Below are 22,614 nucleotides of genomic sequence, written 5' to 3'. Positions count from 1 at the left end.
CAGATTTAGATTTTTTATCTGTTGGTATTTGCTAGAATCCATAATACCATGTATCTGAACAAGATGTCCAGGACCTCCAGCAAAAAAAAAAAAAAAAGGCCCACAACATATAAGATCCAGCAGAATATTTAACCATGGGGTACTTTTTATCCCTGTTTGCACCAAACTCCTCTGGTGGGTTTGCTGCCAAAAAGCTCTTTTTTTGTTTCATCTGACCACAGAATCCGGTCCCTTTTGAAGTTCCAGTCATGTCTGACAACTGGATATGCTGGAGTTTATTTTTGGAGGAGCGCGGAGGATTTTTCTTGAAACCCTCCCAAACAACTTGTGGTGATGTAGGGGTTGTTTGATATAGGCTTTCTGACCCCCAAGACTCAAGTAATCTCTGCAATTCTCCATCTGTGATCCTTGGAGAGTCTTTGGCCACTCAAAATTCTTAATTAATGCCCTGATGGTCAAAATGGGGATTTTCAATTCTTTAGCTATTTTCGTACAGCCACTTGCTATTTTGTGATGGTCAACAATCTTGTGATGCACATCAGAACTATATTCTTTGGTTTTACTCATTGTGATGGATGATTAAGGGAATTTGGCCTTTGTGTTTCCTCATATTTAAACTCCTGTGAAACAAGAAGTCATAGTTAGACAATTTCATGTTCCTACCCTGGTGTGCTAAAAAAGGTAAATATTAATGGGATATACTTCAGAGATATTTTACTCGTATAAACAGATATTTACTGTTTGTTGTTGTATTGTTAATAATCCAGTGCATTAAATACTTCAATGAATCAGTAACAAATGAAAGTTACATCATCTCATTTGATTATTTTTTCTTTTATTTGGATCTTGGATGCAAACCAAAAGGAAAATGAAGCATTAGCATTAACTCATGGACGTTACCTTTGAACTTCATTGATTGCTCGCAAGTGTTGCGGCCCCAGTGGTGTTTATTTTGCTCTTGTCTAGACTAAAGGTTTCTAAAGTAGCAGGGATGGTTGACGCTCAACGTATCAAACTTTGCCCTCTATTCAATAACCTTTTAAATTCTGACTAAGCATCCAGGCCCAGTGTGTGTCAAAGGCAGAGGGAGCCGTTTTCCTGCAGCACAGCGGCTGATCTTTCAACGCGAGCCTGCGTCTGGGTCTTTTTTTTCCCTTGACCTGCATTATCGGTCCTGCTTTCCCGATGGTGGATATGAATTTAGCACTAAGGCTTCCACATGCCGTAAGATGAAGAATGGTTAAAGCATCTCTGCTGAAGGGAAGTGTTGAGCTAGACGTCACATCTCATCCCAATGCGCTCTTTAGTCATGCCGATAAATCTGAGACTCTAGACTCATTCTTTATTTGTGCCTCGTGTGTCATATAGGTCATGTCTTAGAAATCATGCATCATACCTCCCACAAGAAAATCTGGAACACAATGAGTGTTTCAAATAATGTACTACTATCATACTACCATTTTATAGTGTGCTGAAGAATATATATATATGTGTGTGTGTGTGTACAGTATATACACTCACCGGCCACTTTATTAGGTACCCCATGCTAGTAACGGGTTGGACCCCCTTTTGCCTTCAGAACTGCCTCAATTCTTCGTGGCATAGATTCAACAAGGTGCTGGAAGCATTCCTCAGGGAGTTTGGTCCATATTGACATGATGGCATCACACAGTTGCCGCAGATTTGTCGGCTGCACATCCATGATGCGAATCTCCCGTTCCACCACATCCCAAAGATGCTCCATTGGATTGAGATCTGGTGACTGTGGAGGCCATTTTAGTACAGTGAACTCATTGTCATGTTCAAGAAAACCAATTTGAAATGATTCGAGCTTTGTGCCATGGTGCATTATCCTGCTGGAAGTAGCCATCAGAGGATGGGTACATGGTGGCCATAAAGGGATGGACATGGTCAGAAACAATGCTCAGGTAGGCCGTGGCATTTAAACGATGCCCAATTGGCACTAAGGGGCCTAAAGTGTGCCAAGAAAACATCCCCCACACCATTACACCACCACCACCAGCCTGCTCAGTGGTAACAAGGCATGATGGATCCATGTTCTCATTCTGTTTACGCCAAATTCTGACTCTAACATCTGAATGTCTCAACAGAAATCGAGACTCATCAGACCAGGCAACATTTTTCCAGTCTTCAACTGTTCAATTTTGGTGAGCTCTTGCAAATTGTAGCCTCTTTTTCCTATTTGTAGTGGAGATGAGTGGTACCCGGTGGAGTCTTCTGCTGTTGTAGCCCATCCGCCTCAAGGTTGTGCGTGTTGTGGCTTCACAAATGCTTTGCTGCATACCTCGGTTGTAACGAGTGGTTATTTCAGTCACTGTTGCCCTTCTATCAGCTCGAACCAGTCTGGCCATTCTCCTCTGACCTCTGGCATCAACAAGGCATTTCCGCCCACAGAACTGCCGCTCACTGGATGTTTTTTCTTTTTCGGACCATTCTCTGTAAACCCTAGAGATGGTTGTGCGTGAAAATCCCAGTAGATTAGCAGTTTCTGAAATACTCAGACCAGCCCTTCTGGCACCAACAATCATGCCACGTTCAAAGTCACTCAAATCACCTTTCTTCCCCATACTGATGCTCGGTTTGAACTGCAGGAGATTGTCTTGACCATGTCTACATGCCTAAATGCACTGAGTTGCCGCCATGTGATTGGCTGCTTAGAAATTAAGTGTTAACGAGCAGTTGGACAGGTGTACCTAATAAAGTGGCCGGTGAGTGTATATATATAGCTATGCAAAGCTATACATTGCAACATATGTGCTAAAAAGAAATTGGTCTGTATGAAAATTTTATTTACCACAGTCGCACACGTGTGTTACAGGTTGCATGTGCATGAGACCGAACTGCTTGTTTGTGTGAAGTGAGCATTTGTTGTGTGCTTGTTTGTGCGTGAGGTTATTCTAGGGCTGCACGATTAACCGAAATGAAACCATTTGGCTTAGTGACTCAAATAGCATTAAAAAAATATATTTATTTATTTTAGGCTAGACCAGCCAATTCAATGGGAACGGAAGCTTCCAAAGGCAACTGCATTGACACATTGACTCTACCAATCAGCGATTGACACTTTTATTTAGAAGGCGAGACATAATCCGCCACATTTCGCGTTTCAGTTTCTCCCATTCATTAGTAATAGAAGTGCGCCGTCTTTGTATATCTGTAGTCTTTGATGCCTTTGTCCAGGGATTTCCTGGAACGTCATAAGTTTTATGACTTCTTTGAGTCTCACTTGAGGACTTTCAGCATGAGAGCGCCCTCCTGCTACAATTATGAACAAAACAGACATTACATTATGTGTGTACTCATTAATGCTCATAACACCATATTTTGGGTAAAAATAGTAAAAATAATACTTCTCTCTAAAGAAATTTGAAGTGACCATATTTGAATCCATAAGTGTTTCTCCAGTGTAGAGAAGTGTACTGGAGTTTTTTTCTCTCCCAGTGGATGAAAGACTTCCTGACACAAGTTAGGAAATTAGCCACATATTAAATGTTACTCAAGAGTTGTTACGTTCCTGCAGTCTGCCATTTTTGGCAAATAAAAACAATATTTGTGTGAAAACATTTCCTATTAAGGTTAGGTTATAACTAAGTAAGGTTATAGGTTATAAGGTTTTTCTGCAAAGGAACTGATGGTGAAATTTGCCTTTTGGCTTTGGTACTACATACATTTAAATGTTGATTAAAGCTGCAGTAGGGAGTTTTGGGAAAACGTTGACTTTGAACAAGTACAACTTCCAGGTCCCTCCCCCTTGCTCTCTGCTGCGCTACAGCCCTCCCTCCACAGCTCGTCCTCCACAGCGGAGCCCGTCGTGAACGCGCAGGCTAGTAAACAGGGCCACCGATGACGGCGGACAAAAAGTTATATGGCACATTCACTAATAGGGACTAAACGTCAATAATATGCTTTACATTGACTATGGCCTGCCCATACTTTGACTACAAACTTGGTCCTCAAATCATTATGTATTTTCCAATAGCCTAATGTAACTTTATAACGTTGCACTCTTTCTATAAGTTATAAATAGCTAGTAAGATAACGTTAATATAACGGTAACTAACGTTACAGTATGTAAGTAATTATTCTAGCGATATGTAATGCTAGATAAGGTGTGCTAGTACATTATTTCAACAACATGACAAGCCGGTGAATTAGCAGGTTTCAATTGTTGCTTAGCAGAGTGCGTGACATTTTATCTACATGTTAGTTTTGACACCGAGTCAATGGGCTCTGTGTAATTCTTTCTTTTTCGCTTGTTTATCGTCATCAGTCTTTTCCTTTTACCTCTTTGTTTTATGAGCAGGTGTCACTCGAGAATTGGCAGTTTAGGTTGTTTCTCCGTCATAAGCACAGTTGCAGCACGCCGGCAATCTTGAGTTTGAACGACGGCTCGCGCAGTGCAAGAGAGGGGTGTGATCAGCGCGTACACGAGCGTGATTGACACTGCTAAGACAATCCTCCTGGCTCTGATTGGTTGTTTCTGACCGGGAGCGTGTATTTCTTGCAAATGGCAATAGGACCACTGGGAGGAGCCAGAGGAGCTTGATTTTTACACAGATTATCTGTCTCATATTCTACTGTCAGGACATAATGACAGTTTTAACAAATACATGTTTTCAAAAGTTACCTACAGGAGCTTTAATGTGAAAATAAGATAAATAAACAAATAAGAAATCAATTTACAAATATTATTTAAAAAGCACATGAAAAGATGACTTTTTTTCATGTTACACAAACTTATCATTAAAAACAAGATAACTTGATGCCATTAGCTAAACTGAAGCCGAGCAATGAAGAACATCATTGTATGCTGTTTTATGTACTATTTTTTAAATACTTGATACTGTATTATACTGTGCTAACTTAAGTGCTTCGAACAAAGCCATTGCCTGTTTCCTGAAGTTGTAGTATTATCTTCCTTGACAGAATACTTTAAATATTAATTATTCTTTCAGCAAATCTCGTTGTTCAATTCATTATTCAACCTACCAAACCGGGGTATCTTCAGCATTTCTCAGACGCTCATATTAAGAGCAGAGTTGAACTTGCGACAACAGAGTAGAGGCAGACTTTAGCCACTGCTTTATTTGATTTGCAAACTAAATAGTGCTCACTAAAGCAATAACCGAGTGGTTGGAAGGATCTTGCTGCGATTAGTCACCCTGGAGTGAGTGCTAATGAGAGGCTCTGGTGCGGGTGACACACACAGAGCCACTGACAGTATCGGGGTTTGATTAATTGACCTGGAGTGTGTGTTAATGAGGGAAAGGAACAGGCCATGCGGAGTTCAGCATCTCCCCTGACACAGCATTCAAACTGCAGATCTAGCAAACACACACACACACACACACACACACCAGCTACTGTGACAGTCTGGGCCGTGACTGCCAGGGTGTTTAAGCTGTTCGGTTCAGTGAGCAACTTTGCCATGTTTTCCCATGGCTGTTATTTCTCCCTGTGCTAAAGGGGTCATATGATGAAACAGGATTTGTATTGTACTTTTGAACTAAAACAGTCTGATGTACCGTACAGACATAGACTAACTTATTCTAGCATTAAAACTAATCTGCAATAAGAGCTGATTCAGGAATCATCTTATGACATCACAACTAACAGTAACACATGACCGGCTACGTTTAGTCATTACACCCTTCTGTACTTTTTGCTGTAGGTAAAAAGACATGAAAAAAGAGGGAAATTGTCTAATTAGACAGTGTTTATTTAGCATGTAAGGGGAGGTTCCAATCAAATATAAATATTTTTATATAAAATGTGTGTGTGTGTGTATATATATATATATATATATATATATTAGTAAACATAATTAAATAATTAAAGCTCCAGTCCATAACTTTTTTGGGTTAAAAATGATCCAAAATAATTTTGAGCAAGTACATAACCAGCCAGTGTGCAAAACTATCTGCTTGCCTTAGCTCGATTCAAAACGGTAAGCTTGTAATAATGTTTTTAACTCCAGTGGTACTGGTGGATTCAGTGGCGTAACGAGCCAACACCGGGCCCTTATGCAGGATTATCAAGGCGGGCCCCCCTACTACAGCAAGTGAGGACGCAATATCCATGACTAGGCTAACATGAACAGGACAGGATAGGATCATAGAGACACAGGCAGCATATAAGAGATGAGATGATCTGACAAAATCAGGAGTAGCCTACGCGCACCAAAAAAAAAAACAACTACTGGTGACTGCAACATAAAAAAAAAAACACTGCTGGTGACGGCGCACCATAACACATTGTTACTCACTGCTATGACTACACACACATAGGCCTAGGTCCAAATACATAAAGATGCTCACTTACATTATAGCGGCATTTTCCGGGCTTTGATGTGATGTTGCTGATGTTGTTAATGCTGATGTTGTTAACATTAACAATTTGACAAAGTATAATTTGCACGGTTTGACGTGATATGATAATCGATCGTTAGATTTAATCAGCGCGATTTACTGCAGTGTTTTTTTTTTTTAGTTAGTTGGTCAGAACAAAAGTGGATGTTACTTACTTGTTCAGATGACATTTTAGGGTGAAAATTCTCAAGTTGGTCATACTTCCAAAAAGAATAATCTGTGATTCTGAATGCCAGTACCCACACCGGCGCGGGACTGACAGCCTCACACTCTCCTCAAACGTTGGATTCATCCGTGCTGTGCCATGCCGAGGCACAACTCACGTAAAGTTGATAATTCCGCGAATGACTGCAATTGCAGATTTCGAACAGAGATGGCGACAAAGAGGACAAGCTGCGGACTGCAGCTTTAAATTTATGTATCTACCTTTATACAGGCCTATACATTTATCAACTTTTTAATTTTATAATAATTTGTTTTTAAGATTAATTCAAAATGAATAGGGCTTACAAATAATGAACCCACAGTCTGAATGTTAACAGTAATGGTGGTTATTTACATATACTGTAGAAGTCTTAAAATAAAGAAAAAATGGTCATTCAAAACCAAATTATTACTTTTTCCTGCAAAAAAACTCTGAAAGTACCGAGTAAATCCTTTAAAGGAAAGAAAATAATAATCAATTTGTTCAATGAAGACAGCGATGAAATGAAAAGCATTTAAACTTTTCCTCACAGTCATGAGAAAGTATCGTCCCTGTACATAGTGATTGCACAAAAGTTTATTTTCCTGCTTAACGCTGGACCAGATGTTTTCATTAGCATTAGTCAGAAATCAGATTAGCCTAATCCTTTGATTATATTACATAGTGTTTAGATGTAAATACACGACACAGCCACTGTTATGGACACTCATAATAATAAGATGCATGAGCTTCGTGGGGCTTAATGGAGACTGACAGTTACATACAGCCATATGAGCAAAAGCATTAAACATCATGCTAATTTATTACATGGACGTACACTTTACATTCAGAAAAGCGTGTCATATAGTTTATAATAGGCTGGACAGTGTCAACGGTTGCCAGTAGCTATTCACAAAAGAGCTCTTTTATGCCTAGAGTCGTCAGTTTCTAGAATCTGTGTTCGTTCTGTATCTGGATGTCATGTCGAGTCATCCTCTGCAGTGAACGCTGGCACACCATTGTATTTATTTATATGTTTATGTTTGTTTGTCTCTTTATCGGTAAGGATGCTTTGTTTGGTACAGGTCTCTGTCGACGCATAAGGAATATTACTCAAAAATAAAAATACTGCCATTATTTACTCGCATCCTCATGTCCTTCCAAAGTGCTGTTTTATTTTTTTGTGTTTGGAAAAAGTAACTGCATAGATTTGGAATGACATGACAGTGAGTAAATAATAGAATGCAGAATGCTCATTTTTGGGTGAACTATTATTTTAAGACTGATGTTGGAATAGTGAATCAGATTGTTTGTTCATTGTCTCCCCACCACAGCCATAGTCATCTCATTCCAGCACATTGTGTGTGTATGTGTGTGTGTGTGTGTGTGTGTGTGTGCCACCTGCTTATTATGATGGGGCACTTGTTTCCAGCACCATTCTGAGCAGTAAATGAGAGCGGTCTAAGAATAACATCCGCCGGGCTGCAGCTGCCGCTAACACAAGCCTGGTTGTTTTCTCTGTCACGCTGAAGTTGGTCGCATGCGTTCTGCGTCCTTGTGTGACAACAACACTCAAATAAAGAACACACAACAAATACATAAAAAGGACATTTTATTTAACTGTGATTGCAGTGTCGGTTTTATAGCAGCTTTATTCGTTTGTAGCGCTGTTTGCTAGCCATTATTATTTTTGCTCATATGTAGGGTTACTAACTTACTATCCATAACTCTATATTAAATGTTGGTACGTAACTCAGCATGCACCGTTTAATACCTCACAGACATGAATTCATATTTTCATGTAAACCGTAATACATTTTTTTCAGGATTCTTTGATTAATAAAAAGTTCAAAAGAACAGCAATTATTTGAAATAGAATTGTTTTGTAACACTGTAAGTCTTTATTGTCACTTTTTAGCATATTAATGCTTCCTTTAATACAAGTATTAACATCTTTCAAAAAATGTAATCTAATTTAAATAATATTTTAATTTGCATTATGTTGTGTTAAACATTGTTAAATCAATTTAAAAAGTAAATTGATTAAAAGTAAAGGTAAGGATACAATTCTCACTATTAACTAGTTGCTTGTTAGCATGCATAATACTAGGATATTGGCTGTTTATTAGTACTTATAAAGCACATATTAATGCTTTATTCTGCATGATCATATTCAACATCCCTTATTCCTACCCAATATCTACTCGTACTCGATACCTAAACTTAACAACTACCTTACTAACTATTAATAAGCAGTAATTAGGGGCAAAAGTCATAGTTAATAGTTAGTTAATAGTGAGAATTGGACCCTAATCTAAAGTGTGACCAAAATAAAATTAAAAATAAATAAATGTACTATTATAATTAGATCATTATGAGCCATATTGTGATTAGGCCTTCTGTGCATGTACAAACATCAGTCGTAGGTATAAGCCATTGTGTTTTATCACATCTCCATGGTTAAAATCCACAATTTTACATGCGTCAATAACTGATCATCAACATTGGGTTAATGCTCATTGTATAACAGCTGCAGACCATTAGAGCTTTGTTTGAGAGCTTTTAGTGCTTAAAATCACAAGACTGATTTATGTGTGTGTGTGTTTTGTGCACGTACATTCAGTATTACATTTAGAGACAAAATAAGGAAAATGTTACAAATGGATCTGATGAATAATATTATTTTCTTTTTCCACTGAAAGGAAAAAAGAGAACTGGATGTGGCCTTGTCACATATTTCACTTTATATTTAGAGCACAAAACGCTAGATAATAAGTGAGCCACTGTACAATGGCTGTGTTCCAAAATATAGTAAGCTGCCTAGTGCCTACATATGCAACATTACAAGACAACATCGATGCAAAGGCTGTTCCAAAAGTGCTATTTAATTCCAAATTAGTGACTTATAAGGTTTCATTTGAGCTAGGATGCTGCAGCAATGCAGCTTACTAGGTTTTAGAACAGACCCAATGTGTCATAAGCACTGAGAACAAATGAATATTTATTAAAGAGTTGATGGTGGATGGACACTGGCTGCACACAGAATGTTCCAGAACCGCAAAGATGATGGATTTGGTGTCTTTCAGACACACATTGGGCTCTTTGTTTTGTTTCGATGTGGCAGCTCTTATCTCAGCGTGTGAAAAGCCTGTTTCAGGCGATACACACATGTGAGGGTTCAATTCCATACAATTTTGCCGCTTTTCATGGAACTTATCTCTGCTGTGGGTTTGCTCACTGAGTCTCTGACTCATGCCTTGGTCAATGCTGTTGTACTGGAATACATAGACATTAGCATATTTTTGCTATTTATTATTGGGAGGTGTAGTAAATATTCTGATATTAATTAAACCCCAAATCCTCCATTTACTAAAGGTCCTCAAATCTAGAATGAATTCATGTAAATATTTTAGATTTAAATGAACACAGATTTTGTTTTGTTTTTATACATGGGAATCAGAGCATTATCCTTTGAAACCGCTTGGATATTTCTGTTAAAGGAGTTGTTCACTTTCAAATAAAAATTTCCTGATAATTTACTCACCCCCATATCATCCAAGATGTCCATGTTTTTCTTTCTTCAGTCGAAAAGAAATGAAGGTTTTTGAGGGAAACATTCCAGGATTTTTCTCCATATAATGGACTTCAATGGCAACCAACGGTTTGAAGGTTCAAATGTCAGTCTCAATGCAGCTTCAAAGGCTCGACACGATCCCAGTCGAGAAATAAGGGTCTTATCTACCATTCTCTAAAAAAATTTTTAATAATTATATACTTTTTAACCACAAATGCCCGTCTTGTACTATCTCTGAGATGGGCCACGCATTACCTTGGAAAGGTCAGCACGACGTAGTCGGAAGTACCAACCCAGTGTTTACAAGTTTAGAGTAGGAGGACCAACGTTTTTGAATGTTGAATGACACATATTTATATGTATTTGTGTCAGTTTATTGGTTAAAGGGGTCATATAATGCCATTTTTGTACAAGCTAGTATGATTCTTTAGGGTCTAAATTAAAAGTTTGTAATATACTTTAATTAAAAATTCTCATTAGTATTGTAAGAAAACACTTATTTTACCTGGTCAAAAACAGCTCTGTTTTCAGCACGCCGTTTCAGTGCATATGACTTTAAATGATAATGAGCTTTGCTCACCCCGTCTCTCTGTTCTGTGCGTACACCGTTTGTAACACAATAACACAATAACCATAAGGCGTTGTTCAGTATAAACGTGGGATTATGAATTATATTGAGAACATCATACATAGAAAACATGCCGTAATGTACCCTAAGTGTAAACCTTAGACGCATTCATTGTGAAGCGTGCAGCTAGCGATTTGCAAAGATTAATATAAATATTAAATAATATAAAGTTTAATAAAACGTTACACTCACTTCAGTTGTTCTAGAGGTTCAGCAGGAACACGAATAGCTGGTACCGATCCTTTTTTCATGAGCAGCTTCTTAGCAAAACCAGCTTTATACTGACCCTCGTTTATAAAGCAGTCTGGTGAGAAATGATTCGCGCAAACATGAAAGCATTGTCGTTGCTCGTGGGGAATATTCCCTTCGAAAACAAACTCAGCCACTGCGTCTTCAGCGGTTCGGATTTAGGAACATTAAAATGACTGCTGTGTTCGTTATTACACCCAAGAACAAAACACTACAATCGCTTAGACGCCATTCTGCTCATAGACAGTGCTCCAGCATATCAACGATGACTGCGCCGGTCGGCGCGGACTATGATTGACAGCTGCTCACGAGCGAGGGCAGGTCTGTGTTGAAACGCTGTCAATCAACAATCGTGGGAGGGGCGTGCGACCTTGTGATGTCACACGCTCGAACGGCTTGATTTGAGACAGGGGAAAACATATAAGGAGATTAAAACAAAAACACTGGATGGATTTTTATCATTTTATGATGGTTGTGTACAGGCACTGCCAACACACATTTCAGTACAATCAACTTGTAAAAGTGCATGTACCATTATATGACCCCTTTAAAATGGTCCTTACTTGTGCATATCCTGGATGTTTAACGATGTCCGGTGTCCGCGTGACCTTTCCAACGTGATGACATAATGCGTGGCACATCTCAGAGATAGTACAAGACGGGCATTTGCGGTTAAAGTATATAATAATTTTTTATTTTTTGAAAATGACCGATCGTTTCGGTAGATAAGACCCTTATTTCCCGGCTGGGATCGTGTCGAGCCTTTGAAGTTGCATGGAGACTGACATTTGAACCTTCAAACGTTGGTTGCCATTGAAGTCCATTATATGGAGAAAAATCCTGGAATGTTTTCCTCAAATAAAAAACGTAATTTATTTTCCACTGAAGAAAGAAAGACATGGACATTTGGATGACATGGGGGTGAGTAAATTATCAGGACATTTTTATTTGAAAGTGAACTACTTATTTTCTTGCCCATGCAAAGCTCATCACCATGATTTACAGTTTTGAGGATGGTTAGCAGGGCGTTGCTAAATGGTTGCTATTATATATCAATTTTATTTTATTTATTTTATTAAAAGGAAGAACTCTTCAGTTATGCTCTGCCCAGACTTTCTGATTCATTTAAAATGTCAACACAGGAAAGAAAATAGCTGAATTCCTTTCAGTTCCCATCTCATCCCAAATTCCTAAGCCTAATAAAGGGCAATAGTAATAGTAGTGTTTGCTATATAGTAGTTTGTCTTTGCATGTGGAAATCTCAAAATAATCATTTGAATCAATTTAGAGCAGCTTTATAAATATCATGAGTTCATGACAATGTGTTTCTGAGTAATAAAACTCTATCTATGAGGCGACATACTGTAAATAAAGAGAGATCAGCCACTGTAACTGTTTGTCAGGTTATAGTCTCAAACAGTGGCGTGAAAGCGCTGGATAAAAGATCAGCGTTCGTGTCGGTGCTTGCGCTGGCCTGGTTTCTTTCGCTGCCGTCTCTTTGGTGTGAGCACAGAAATAGCAGGAAGACTATGATTCATGGCTGCACAGCCGAGAGTCTCTCTGTCACACTGTCACAAGTGCGGAACCTGTTAGTCGACTGATTCTGGAGACGGACCGACCGCCTTAAGCAAAGTGAACATGTGGGGGACTTGCCAACACTGCTGTGATAACTTTGAAAACTACACATACACACAGAGACACACACACCCATGAGACTGCATACTAACACATTAGCTTTTAGTACTGGATATACATTTTTGTTTCAGATTAAACGCAATCTTAATTTGAATGATCCTTTATCAATCCTTTTCAGTTGAGGAGGGAAATTTGTCATTAGCCGAAACATTAGCTCATTTTTATTTATTTATTTATATATATATTTATGTTTTTTAATTACTTTTTTAAATATTTATATAGTTTGTAGTGGGGAAACTTATAATTCCCATAAAAAAAATTGGCTATTTTTTTTGGTTACACTTTATTTTAAGGTTGTTAGTGCATGTCACCTTAAAATAAAGGGCTACCATTACTTCTTAAAGTAACATGGGTACCAGGGTTGACAGTTGGATGAATGCAATCAGCTGCAATTTGGTGTAAATGCTGTGCGATTATTTTCTTGTCACCCATCATGCTGTTGAAAAGGTCCAGATGATGTTGTTTATTAGAAGTCGTAATTTGAGGAATGCTACGTGTTTTACTATGAGGGAAAATCATACTGTAACATTGCCGCAAACAAAATACAACCATGTATACGTTTTGGTGAATACAATTATTTACTAATTAATAATAGATTTTTATTACATAAATGTTGTATTTTTAATTGTTGCTTTAGATCAAGGAGGTCTAGACCTCTGAATCCTCATTTTAAGGAAGGAATAGTATGTTAATCTATGCTAACGTGATCTTAGGTTTGGGGTCAGTAAGATTTGTTTTAAAGAAATGAGTTATTTTATTTAATAAGGCTGCATTAAATTGATCACCAGAAAAGACATTTATAATGATACAAAAAAAATCTATTTCAAATAAATCCTGTTCTTTATATTGAGTCATGAAAAATGTATCAGTTTACAAAAATCAATATTGGTAATAATAATAAATGTTTCTTGAGCAGCATATTAGAATGATTTCTGAAGGATCATGTGACACTGAAGACTGGAGTAATGATTGCCATCACAGCAATTAATTACATTTTAGAAAACAGTTTTTTAAAATTGTTATAACATTTCAGATAATTTATAATTTATTTCAAATAAACGCAGCCTTAGTGAGCAGAAGTGACTTTCAGAAACATTACATCTTCGCAATCCCAAACATTTGAATAGTAGCCTAGGTTAACGTATGTTAGGTAGTTTCCTAACATATCTAATAGTTCTCACAACTATTCCTCTAAAAGTTTCACCATATTTGTAGAGTGTGCCTTTTGAAATCCCAGCTTAACTAATGTCAGTATTGAATTGAATTCAATCAGTGCCATACGTAACATATCTCTATTAGCTTTACATAAGCATTCAAATTCGCTTCAAAGACACACAGAATCACAGCACAACACAAATGTGATAGTGTCGGGTGGCATCACTACATCTCTGTCTCTTTCTCTCTCTCATAGAGGTCAGGGTGGTCTCTGTCTTTTACGGTGTTTGCAGCAGCAGGAGGCATTGCAAGGTGAAGACACATCGGCTGTCATTGTGTTGAGCGAGAAAGAGAGAGATAGAGACAGCGGGGAAAGGAGGGGTAGACAGAGAGAGAGAAACGCTGTGTTCACTGGCTCACCAGAATCGCTCGATCACACTCGCTGTTGACGGATGAGCCGTCGGTCGAGGCTGAGAGCTCGGCAGCTTGTGTCAAGCTGAGGGGAGAGCGGAACATGAACATAATGAGAACCTTCCCTCGCTTGCTTTCAGATACCGGGCAGAAGAAGACGCCGGAGAAGAAGGATGGAAGGCGGATGTCGTTCCAGAGACCGAAGGGCACCATCGAGTATTCCGTAAGTGAGAACATCAACCCCTATTTCTGTGCATGTGCTTTTGTGTTTTGTAGGGTCGTATCTCGCGGAGCTCGTCCCAGCTCTGTTTACTCTGAGGATTTTTTTTCCACATGTTCCAGTGAGATTTCTGTGAGAGTTTGCTCGAGGACTGTGTGCGTGTCCACAGGGATGATTTGAGACCGAGCGCGTTTTCATCAGCGTTTAGTATGGAGAGGGTGCATGAAGCCGTGCGAATGTTTACATCAGCCTGTTTATTTTCACCGGTCTGCATGAGAATGTCCTCAACATGCATTCCAGCAGAGTATTGGTGAATGACCTTCCTTTCTGCGTTTGCATTTCTATTGATTTAGCGTGTGTGTGTGTGTGTGTGTGCGCGCTGTGTGAGCTTCGATTGTCTATCTTAACAGATTGTTGTGTTCTTGAAATGACCCTCAAATTCCAGCTGCGGGCAGAGCGCTTCTCGTCTCTCTCCCTGGTAACAGAGGAGCGTGTGGGTTGAGCCGAGCTCTGGAGTTCTGCCTGGAAGTGGAGAGACAGAGGAGAGGAAACTGCTGGCAGCTACAGCTGTCATTTAGCCAGAAGATCGGAATCATACCCCTTTTCCACCAAAAATGGTGCTCGGCCGGGGAATCTGATAACGTCTATCAGAAACAGCCCACGTTTCCACTGACTTAGACGAACTGACTAGATTACTGTCTTTGTTTACAAGTTTTGAGAACATATTTTAACATCCAAAGTAAGGACGTGTAAAGGCAACTAGTCAGGGTTACCTGAATGACCATTCAATTAACTAATCGATACATTTAAGTAAATTAACCTTGATATTCGATTAGTTGGTAGTTGGACGATCAGTAGAATAGTGAAGCAGTGTGACCCATCCCTAATCCAAAATAATTTAATTAAGCGTATTTTTGATAGCACAAGTTGCTTTTGTATATTTATTTTAATATGTATTATCAACTATATTTAAATATATAATTATGAATTATTACATATTATTTGATATTATTTAAATATACACTACCATTGAAAAAGGCTCAGTAAGTATATATATATTTATTTTATTCCTATGATGGCAAAGCTGAATTTTCAGCATCATTACTCCAGTCTTCAGTGTCACATGATCCTTCGGAAATCATTCTAAAATGCTTATTTGCTGCTCAGGAAACATTTATTATTATTATCAATGATAAAAACATTTGTGCTGCCTAATATTTTATTTTAGACTAGACTAGTGACCCATCTTTTTAATATGGTGGTGAGTTGCTTTTGACGCAGCAAGCATTGTTTAAACAAATTACAATAAACAATAATTCTGAGCAATTCATTCACATGTATGAAATTTGAATATTATTAATTAGTTTTAGACTGACTGCTCGGGCACCGGCACCCTATGAGTGGAAATTGGGCATCAACTGGCATCAGGCAGCCGTGGAATCAGATGCTGGTGTAGTTGACGTGCTCTGCTCATCGGTGACGGGGTTTCTGCTGCTGTCACGGTTCTGTTTCCAGACGGTTCTTTTCTCCCCTTGGATCTGGGCAGGTGTCTGACACCCGTCTCCCCCCACACACACTGAAGATCTGTCTTTGTCGGCCGAGAAGTGATTGACAGGGCCTTTGTTTTCCTCCGCAGAGCATGAAAAGTGTGCAAGATGACTGCGGGGATTGGGGAATTTGTCACCGTTGATAAACAGCGTGTCATGTGGCTTTTTGTGGTTGTTGGTGGGGGTTAACATGCCCATGCTATAAAATTCATTGGGGTCTAGTGGTGTTTTGAACCCACTTGACTTTCATTGTATGGGGAAAAAACTGTAAAAAAAAAAAAAAAACATATTTTTAAATGGTGACATTTACAACTTTCATTTTTGGGTGAACTCTCCCTGTAAGATCTTCAGTGAAACTGTCTCCATAATTGTGAAAGTCTTGCCTCCTGCTACAGGTGAATGTCTGCATTGCTGTTTTCTCAAGAAGCAGTTTTGACCTCAAGAGGGTTTGAAGGAGAGCTAAACTATTGTAGCCCATCTGCTCAGTCACTAATAACACACCGCAGGTCAGTGAGCCCTGACCATTGGCTGGTCTGTGGCCAATTAAATCAGTTGGACAGGAAAGGGGCGAGAGACATTGAGATATCATCGGAGAGAAATTCTGAGGATTCAGCATCTGCTTTGATTCTCCTAAATCTGTTGATTCCTACAATAGCCTGATTCGGCTGGAGTAGTTGTAACTGCACTGAAGTCATGTAGCTAGTGATTAAAGCTTATAGTCTCATTATGCATGATGCATACTGTGCACAAAATCAATAGATATTCTGTGCATATTTATAATTGCATTGATTTGTATTTAACATCAGCGGATCACAACAATCACTCTTAAAAATACACTTCCGACTATACATGAAGCTCCTTTGGAATTTTATCAAAGGTCTGAACTGTTTTAAATAGTTTTAGGGTGAATGTGAAGAGCTTCATGCAGTGAGTGTGTGTAACCAGGCTCACCAGTTGCCCCTTGACCTCCTGCTGACCTTTTCCAGAACAGGCTGTTGGAGTATTAAATATAGCATGAGCTGGTACAAAAGTACTGTGGAGGTACAATGGTTTCAGATGGGTTTTTGATATTTACTGTGGTACTGAATGATCATTGATTATCGTATCATGTACCATGGTTTTTACAAAGTTCTCCCAAGTTTTTAAGGAATACCATGGGTTTACCGTGCCCAATGCATTGATGATATTTCTGTGGTGTTTTTGTAAGCGCTGTCTCTTGTACGTCCTGTAAAATGGCGAACGTCAACATCTTGCCAAGACTGCTGAGATAAAAATGAGTTCTTAAAGTGATCATCGACGCAGTTAGCCAGCGCGTGCCATGAGGGTAGCAATGACAGCGTCACTATGGCAACTCTCATGCCACGGCAGCCGTGATGTCCCACGCAGTATGGAGTTCGTCTGATTTGACATTCTGCCTGATTGCACCGTTTGCTGGAACGTCATTTCCAGTTTGATGAGCTGTGTGTTCTGTGAATCTCACAAAATCAGTCAAGAACATGTATGGGTTGTTGTTTTTTTAAATCCCAAAAATAAATAAAGTTGTATTTTCCAGAATGAAAACAAAGCTTATTTTAGGACCAATAAAAATGTTTTACATTGTAACTATTTTTATCATTATTATTAACAAAATGCAACAAGAAAAAAGATTAACGTATGATTTAAATTGTATTGAATTTATACATCATATTTATTTGTTTGTTTTTAAATTCGATGACCTGGAAATATGTCCTTAATTGTCATTCAATTAATGCCCAAAGCAAAAAAAAAAATCATGGTATAAAGAAACCTATTTATATAAATTATATTATAATATAAAAAATTGTCTATTTAGTTATTTATTATTACTTATTGTTTTATGCGTCTTTTTTAGAGCTTATAACTCCATTTTGTTGATGTGTACTACTGTGTGCATGCATACAATAACAATAAAGATTCTTATTCTTATTCAAAATAAATTAATATTATTGTTTTTCTTGTTAATAATATACACTCACCGGCCACTTTATTAGGTACCCCATGCTAGTAACGGGTTGGACCCCCTTTTGCCTTCAGAACTGCCTCAATTCTTCGTGGCATAGATTCAACAAGGTGCTGGAAGCATTCCTCAGGGAGTTTGGTCCATATTGACATGATGGCATCACACAGTTGCCGCAGATTTGTCGGCTGCACATCCATGATGCGAATCTCCCGTTCCACCACATCCCAAAGATGCTCTATTGGGTTGAGATCTGGTGACTGTGGAGGCCATTTTAGTACAGTGAACTCATTGTCATGTTCAAGAAACCAATTTGAAATGATTAGAGCTTTGTGACATGGTGGAAGTAGCCATCAGAGGATGGGTACATGGTGGCCATAAAGGGATGGACATGGTCAGAAACAATGCTCAGGTAGGCCGTGGCATTTAAACGATGCCCAATTGGCACTAAGGGGCCTAAAGTGTGCCAGGAAAACATCCCCCACACCATTACACCACCACCACCAGCCTGCACAGTGGTAACAAGGCATGATGGTTCCATGTTCTCATTCTGTTTACGCCAAATTCTGACTCTAACATCTGAATGTCTCAACAGAAATCGAGACTCATCAGACCAGGCAACATTTTTCCAGTCTTCAACTGTTCAATTTTGGAGAGCTCTTGCAAATTGTAGCCTCTTTTTCCTATTTGTAGTGGAGATGAGTGGTACCCGGTGGAGTCTTCTGCTGTTGTAGCCCATCCGCCTCAAGGTTGTGCGTGTTGTGGCTTCACAAATGCTTTGCTGCATACCTCGGTTGTAACGAGTGGTTATTTCAGTCACTGTTGCCCTTCTATCAGCTCGAACCAGTCTGGCCATTCTCCTCTGACCTCTGGCATCAACAAGGCATTTCCGCCCACAGAACTGCCGCTCACTGGATGTTTTTTCTTTTTCGGACCATTCTCTGTAAACCCTAGAGATGGTTGTGCGTGAAAATCCCAGTAGATTAGCAGTTTCTGAAATACTCAGACCAGCCCTTCTGGCACCAACAATCATGCCACGTTCAAAGTCACTCAAATCACCTTTCTTCCCCATACTGATGCTCGGTTTGAACTGCAGGAGATTGTCTTGACCATGTCTACATGCCTAAATGCACTGAGTTGCCGCCATGTGATTGGCTGCTTAGAAATTAAGTGTTAACGAGCAGTTGGACAGGTGTACCTAATAAAGTGGCCGGTGAGTGTATATATATATATATATATATATATATATATATATATATATATATATATATATATATATATATATATATGACCTGGAAATGCTGTCACATGTAGCCTGTTTTGGTTTTGTTCTGTTCCCGTTTTTCCTGCCTGATTTCCTAGTTAGTTTCCTCGTTTGCTAAGTCTTTCACTCCTGTCCTGTATCAAGTAATTTATGTTCCTCTGGTATTTAAGCCTGTGTTTTCTCAGTTCCTTTGTTTGGTGTCGTCAATGTTTAGTGCTTATACTAAGTATAATCTCCAGTGATCACCTGTGTTTTAGTCTGGGAATTAGAATAAAGATTTTTTTATAAACTTTTTTATAAACCTCCTGACAGATGTGACCTTAATTGTCATGAAAATAATTCATAATGCAAATTCTTTTTACTTTAGATTCTTTTTACTTTAAAGAAAAACATATAAAAACACACACACACACACACACACACATACATATATATATATATATGAAACTGTTATCTATTGTTATAAAGCCATTCGTGGCATTTTAAACAGTTGTAAACCGAGCTACCATAGAAGATATACAAATCAGTGAAATTAGGAGAGAAATAATGCCGTAAAAATAAATTACTATAATAATTAAATAATACACACAAATGATGTGTTTTAAGTTTGGGCTTGAATATGACTGCTGATGAGACGCGTGTGAGAACTTGTGGGAGCTGCTCCCAGCTGTAGGGTGGCGTGTGTAGTAGCTAGCTAAACACTGTCTCATGGGGTTTGGAACCAACCCTAGACATAACTAGTCTTGATCCTAATGACCTAAGAGGTCTTTGACTCTAAATTCAGAATGCATGAGTCGCGTTTGAAGACATTGTAAAATGTGCCTCTGCTTGCAGATTCTATTAAAGTGCCAAGTGGCTAAACAACAGCGTATAGTTATGGTAAAGAATTCTATTTGTCAGAAGAATTATTAACCTTGATAATCGTATGTGTCAGTAACCTGGAAGACTGATGCGTTCTGGTATTTTAAATAGCTGTACATCTTCTCTCTTAGCAGATATTTTCTTTACATTGTTAATAGTTTTATTGTTGATTCTGCTGTAGAGATACAGAATACAAACTTTAATGCATCCTAATTTTTTAAACAAGAATGCATTTGACTTTCATTTGATCCATTCACAGTTCCTGCCTCTCAGAAGGAAACTTGTCGCCCATGTCTGGGAAATGTTGAGTTTGTCTAGACCGTTTTGTTGACTTTTAAGCTGCATGTGTCTTTTTTCCAAATAGAAGCGACTGGCAATGGTTGACATCTCCGCTGGCACTGCTTGTGTTGGATATTAAGTGATATTTTTATCCACGGCTGCCTTTAGAAAGAGGACGACAGACCTCAGCGGGACTCCCTGCTATTGAATTAGGAGAAGAGAAAACACGAAGGATAGAGCACGTCTAAACTGCGGAGCAAATCATAAATTCGCCATCTAACAGAGGCATTAGTGTCCGGTGAAGGCAGGTTGTGTTTGCTCTGAAACAGCTACAAATAAATAGCCCACGGAAGAGCCGGTCTGAAATGCCTCTCGCAGGGAATCAATGTACTGTGCCCAGACAGACGGGATGAAAGGACGCCGCTAGCGCTGGGGCATTGGGAATATCGACTACTGACGTTCCCATCTGGAGACGACCAGAAAACTTGGGGGGGGGGGGTTCTTTATCGTTCTCTAAGAAAAATAACTCACAGAAGTCTGATTCAGAGTAGAAATGGCATTGGATATGCTGACGCTTTTTGTCGTTTTTGATGTTGGGGGACCAGTTCAGTTATAAAAATGCAAGTTTATTTATTTATGTTTTGTTTTTGTTTGCTTTTTTGGATTGTCCTCTTACGGCCTGTGCACACAGAACACGTTCAAAGGATCTTGAGGCATGTTTTTCAAAGTTGGAACTACTGTTAACTTAATGGGGTTTCGCAAAAACACAGCATTCATGCTGCAAGATTATGGGGGAAAAATGAGGCATGTGATTTAATGTGAGGCAAAACATGGTGTGCATTGGTCTTTGTTTATTAGGAAGTGGTTAAAGGGATAGTTTACCAACAAACTCTGTCATTATTTACTCACCCTCAAGTTGTTCCAAACCTGAATGGCTTTTCTTTTTTTAATGTATAGCTTCAATATACATTTCCCTGCAGGCCACATTCTGTAGTGTGTTGTGTTGTGTCTCCTTGATCTGATTCATCTCACTGTCCTCCTCACATGAGAAACTCCTAATATACTGTAGCAAACAGACCGTCTCAGAACTATAGAATCATTTACATTAAGATATTATCAACAATGTAATGGTCATCTGTACTGTCCTAAGCTCAGATGTTTAGAGGACTGTAATCTGGATATATGGCGAGTGAGAGATATTTAGCATGCCAGTGCTCTGTAGAATTGATCATGCAGCAATAAGTTCTACACAATATGTGCAAAAGGGGAAGAATGTGTTCACACCATGCAACATTTCTCTTGCTGCTAGGGTTTTGTCCTCTCACTTTGTTCCAATGTCAAACACAAAAGAAATTCTTTATCTTTTTTTGCTTGCTATTCACTGACCTTGACCTCAATTATTTATTTATTATTATTTTACTGGATAGTGGACTGCTGGCTAACATTCTATAGTAGTAGTAGGTGTTTGGATTCCAGCCCGAACCCCGCCCAAAACATTTTTTGGTCAGGAAGTTCGGTCTGGACTCGATCCATTGAGGAGTAATTATGATCGGTTCAGAAATCGTCGGGCCAATCAAATTGCCAGGGCGGGCTTTATACGATGATGGATGCGAAGATCTGCAGTTAGCTACGTAATCATCACGTTATCAAAGAGCGCTTGGGTTGAACTGGTTTCCCTCAAAGATGACTGCAGCTGGAGAACTGAGATGTAGAGATTCCGCTATCGCGTCTGTTGTAAAAGAAATCGACAGCGCATTCATTTTAAAAGACGAACCGAGAACTGGAATCAAGGCATTTGTCGATCGGAAAGATGTGTTTGCCGTCCTTCCCACGGGATTCGGCAATAGTTTATTTTATCAGCTGGCTCCGATGGTCGCTAAGAAGATGGGATGCAATGAAAACCCTGTGGTCGTTGTGGTTTCTCCTTTGGTCGCACTCATGGAGGACCAAGTAAAAGAGGCAACACTCATTATTTTACTACTTCCAGTGTGCGTGTAGTTGAGTTCTGTTGCGTATAAAAATCAACTTTGCGTAGCTCATAAAAAAAAACACTGCGTTGCTCTGATTGGTTGTAGGTCTATCCAATTGAGTGCAGAGTTTTTTTTTCTTCCTGGTTCGGTTAAGACACGCCTCATAATCAAAGCCCTATGGAGCAGTATCAGACTCACATTCTGACTAGAATA

At 38.9% G+C, this 22,614-nt stretch overlaps 1 protein-coding gene across 4 annotated transcripts in view; it reads left to right on the top strand.

Annotated features, from left to right (window-relative positions):
- The window catches only part of oxr1a (oxidation resistance 1a), a 157,010-nt gene that overhangs the window by 88,845 nt on the left and 45,551 nt on the right, over window positions 1–22,614 (top strand). For all 4 annotated transcript variants that reach the window (XM_056266271.1, XM_056266272.1, XM_056266270.1 and 1 more), the window contains one exon: window positions 14,426–14,508. In XM_056266271.1, the coding sequence (XP_056122246.1) occupies window positions 14,426–14,508 (83 nt within the window). The remainder of the gene's footprint in view (window positions 1–14,425; window positions 14,509–22,614) is intronic.

This window comes from Rhinichthys klamathensis, unplaced genomic scaffold (genome assembly GCF_029890125.1).
Source record: "Rhinichthys klamathensis goyatoka isolate OS25496 unplaced genomic scaffold, OSU_Roscu_1.1 h1tg000246l_1, whole genome shotgun sequence".
Taxonomy (NCBI): Eukaryota; Metazoa; Chordata; class Actinopteri; order Cypriniformes; family Leuciscidae; genus Rhinichthys; species Rhinichthys klamathensis.
This window is presented reverse-complemented; position numbering and strand designations above follow the sequence as displayed.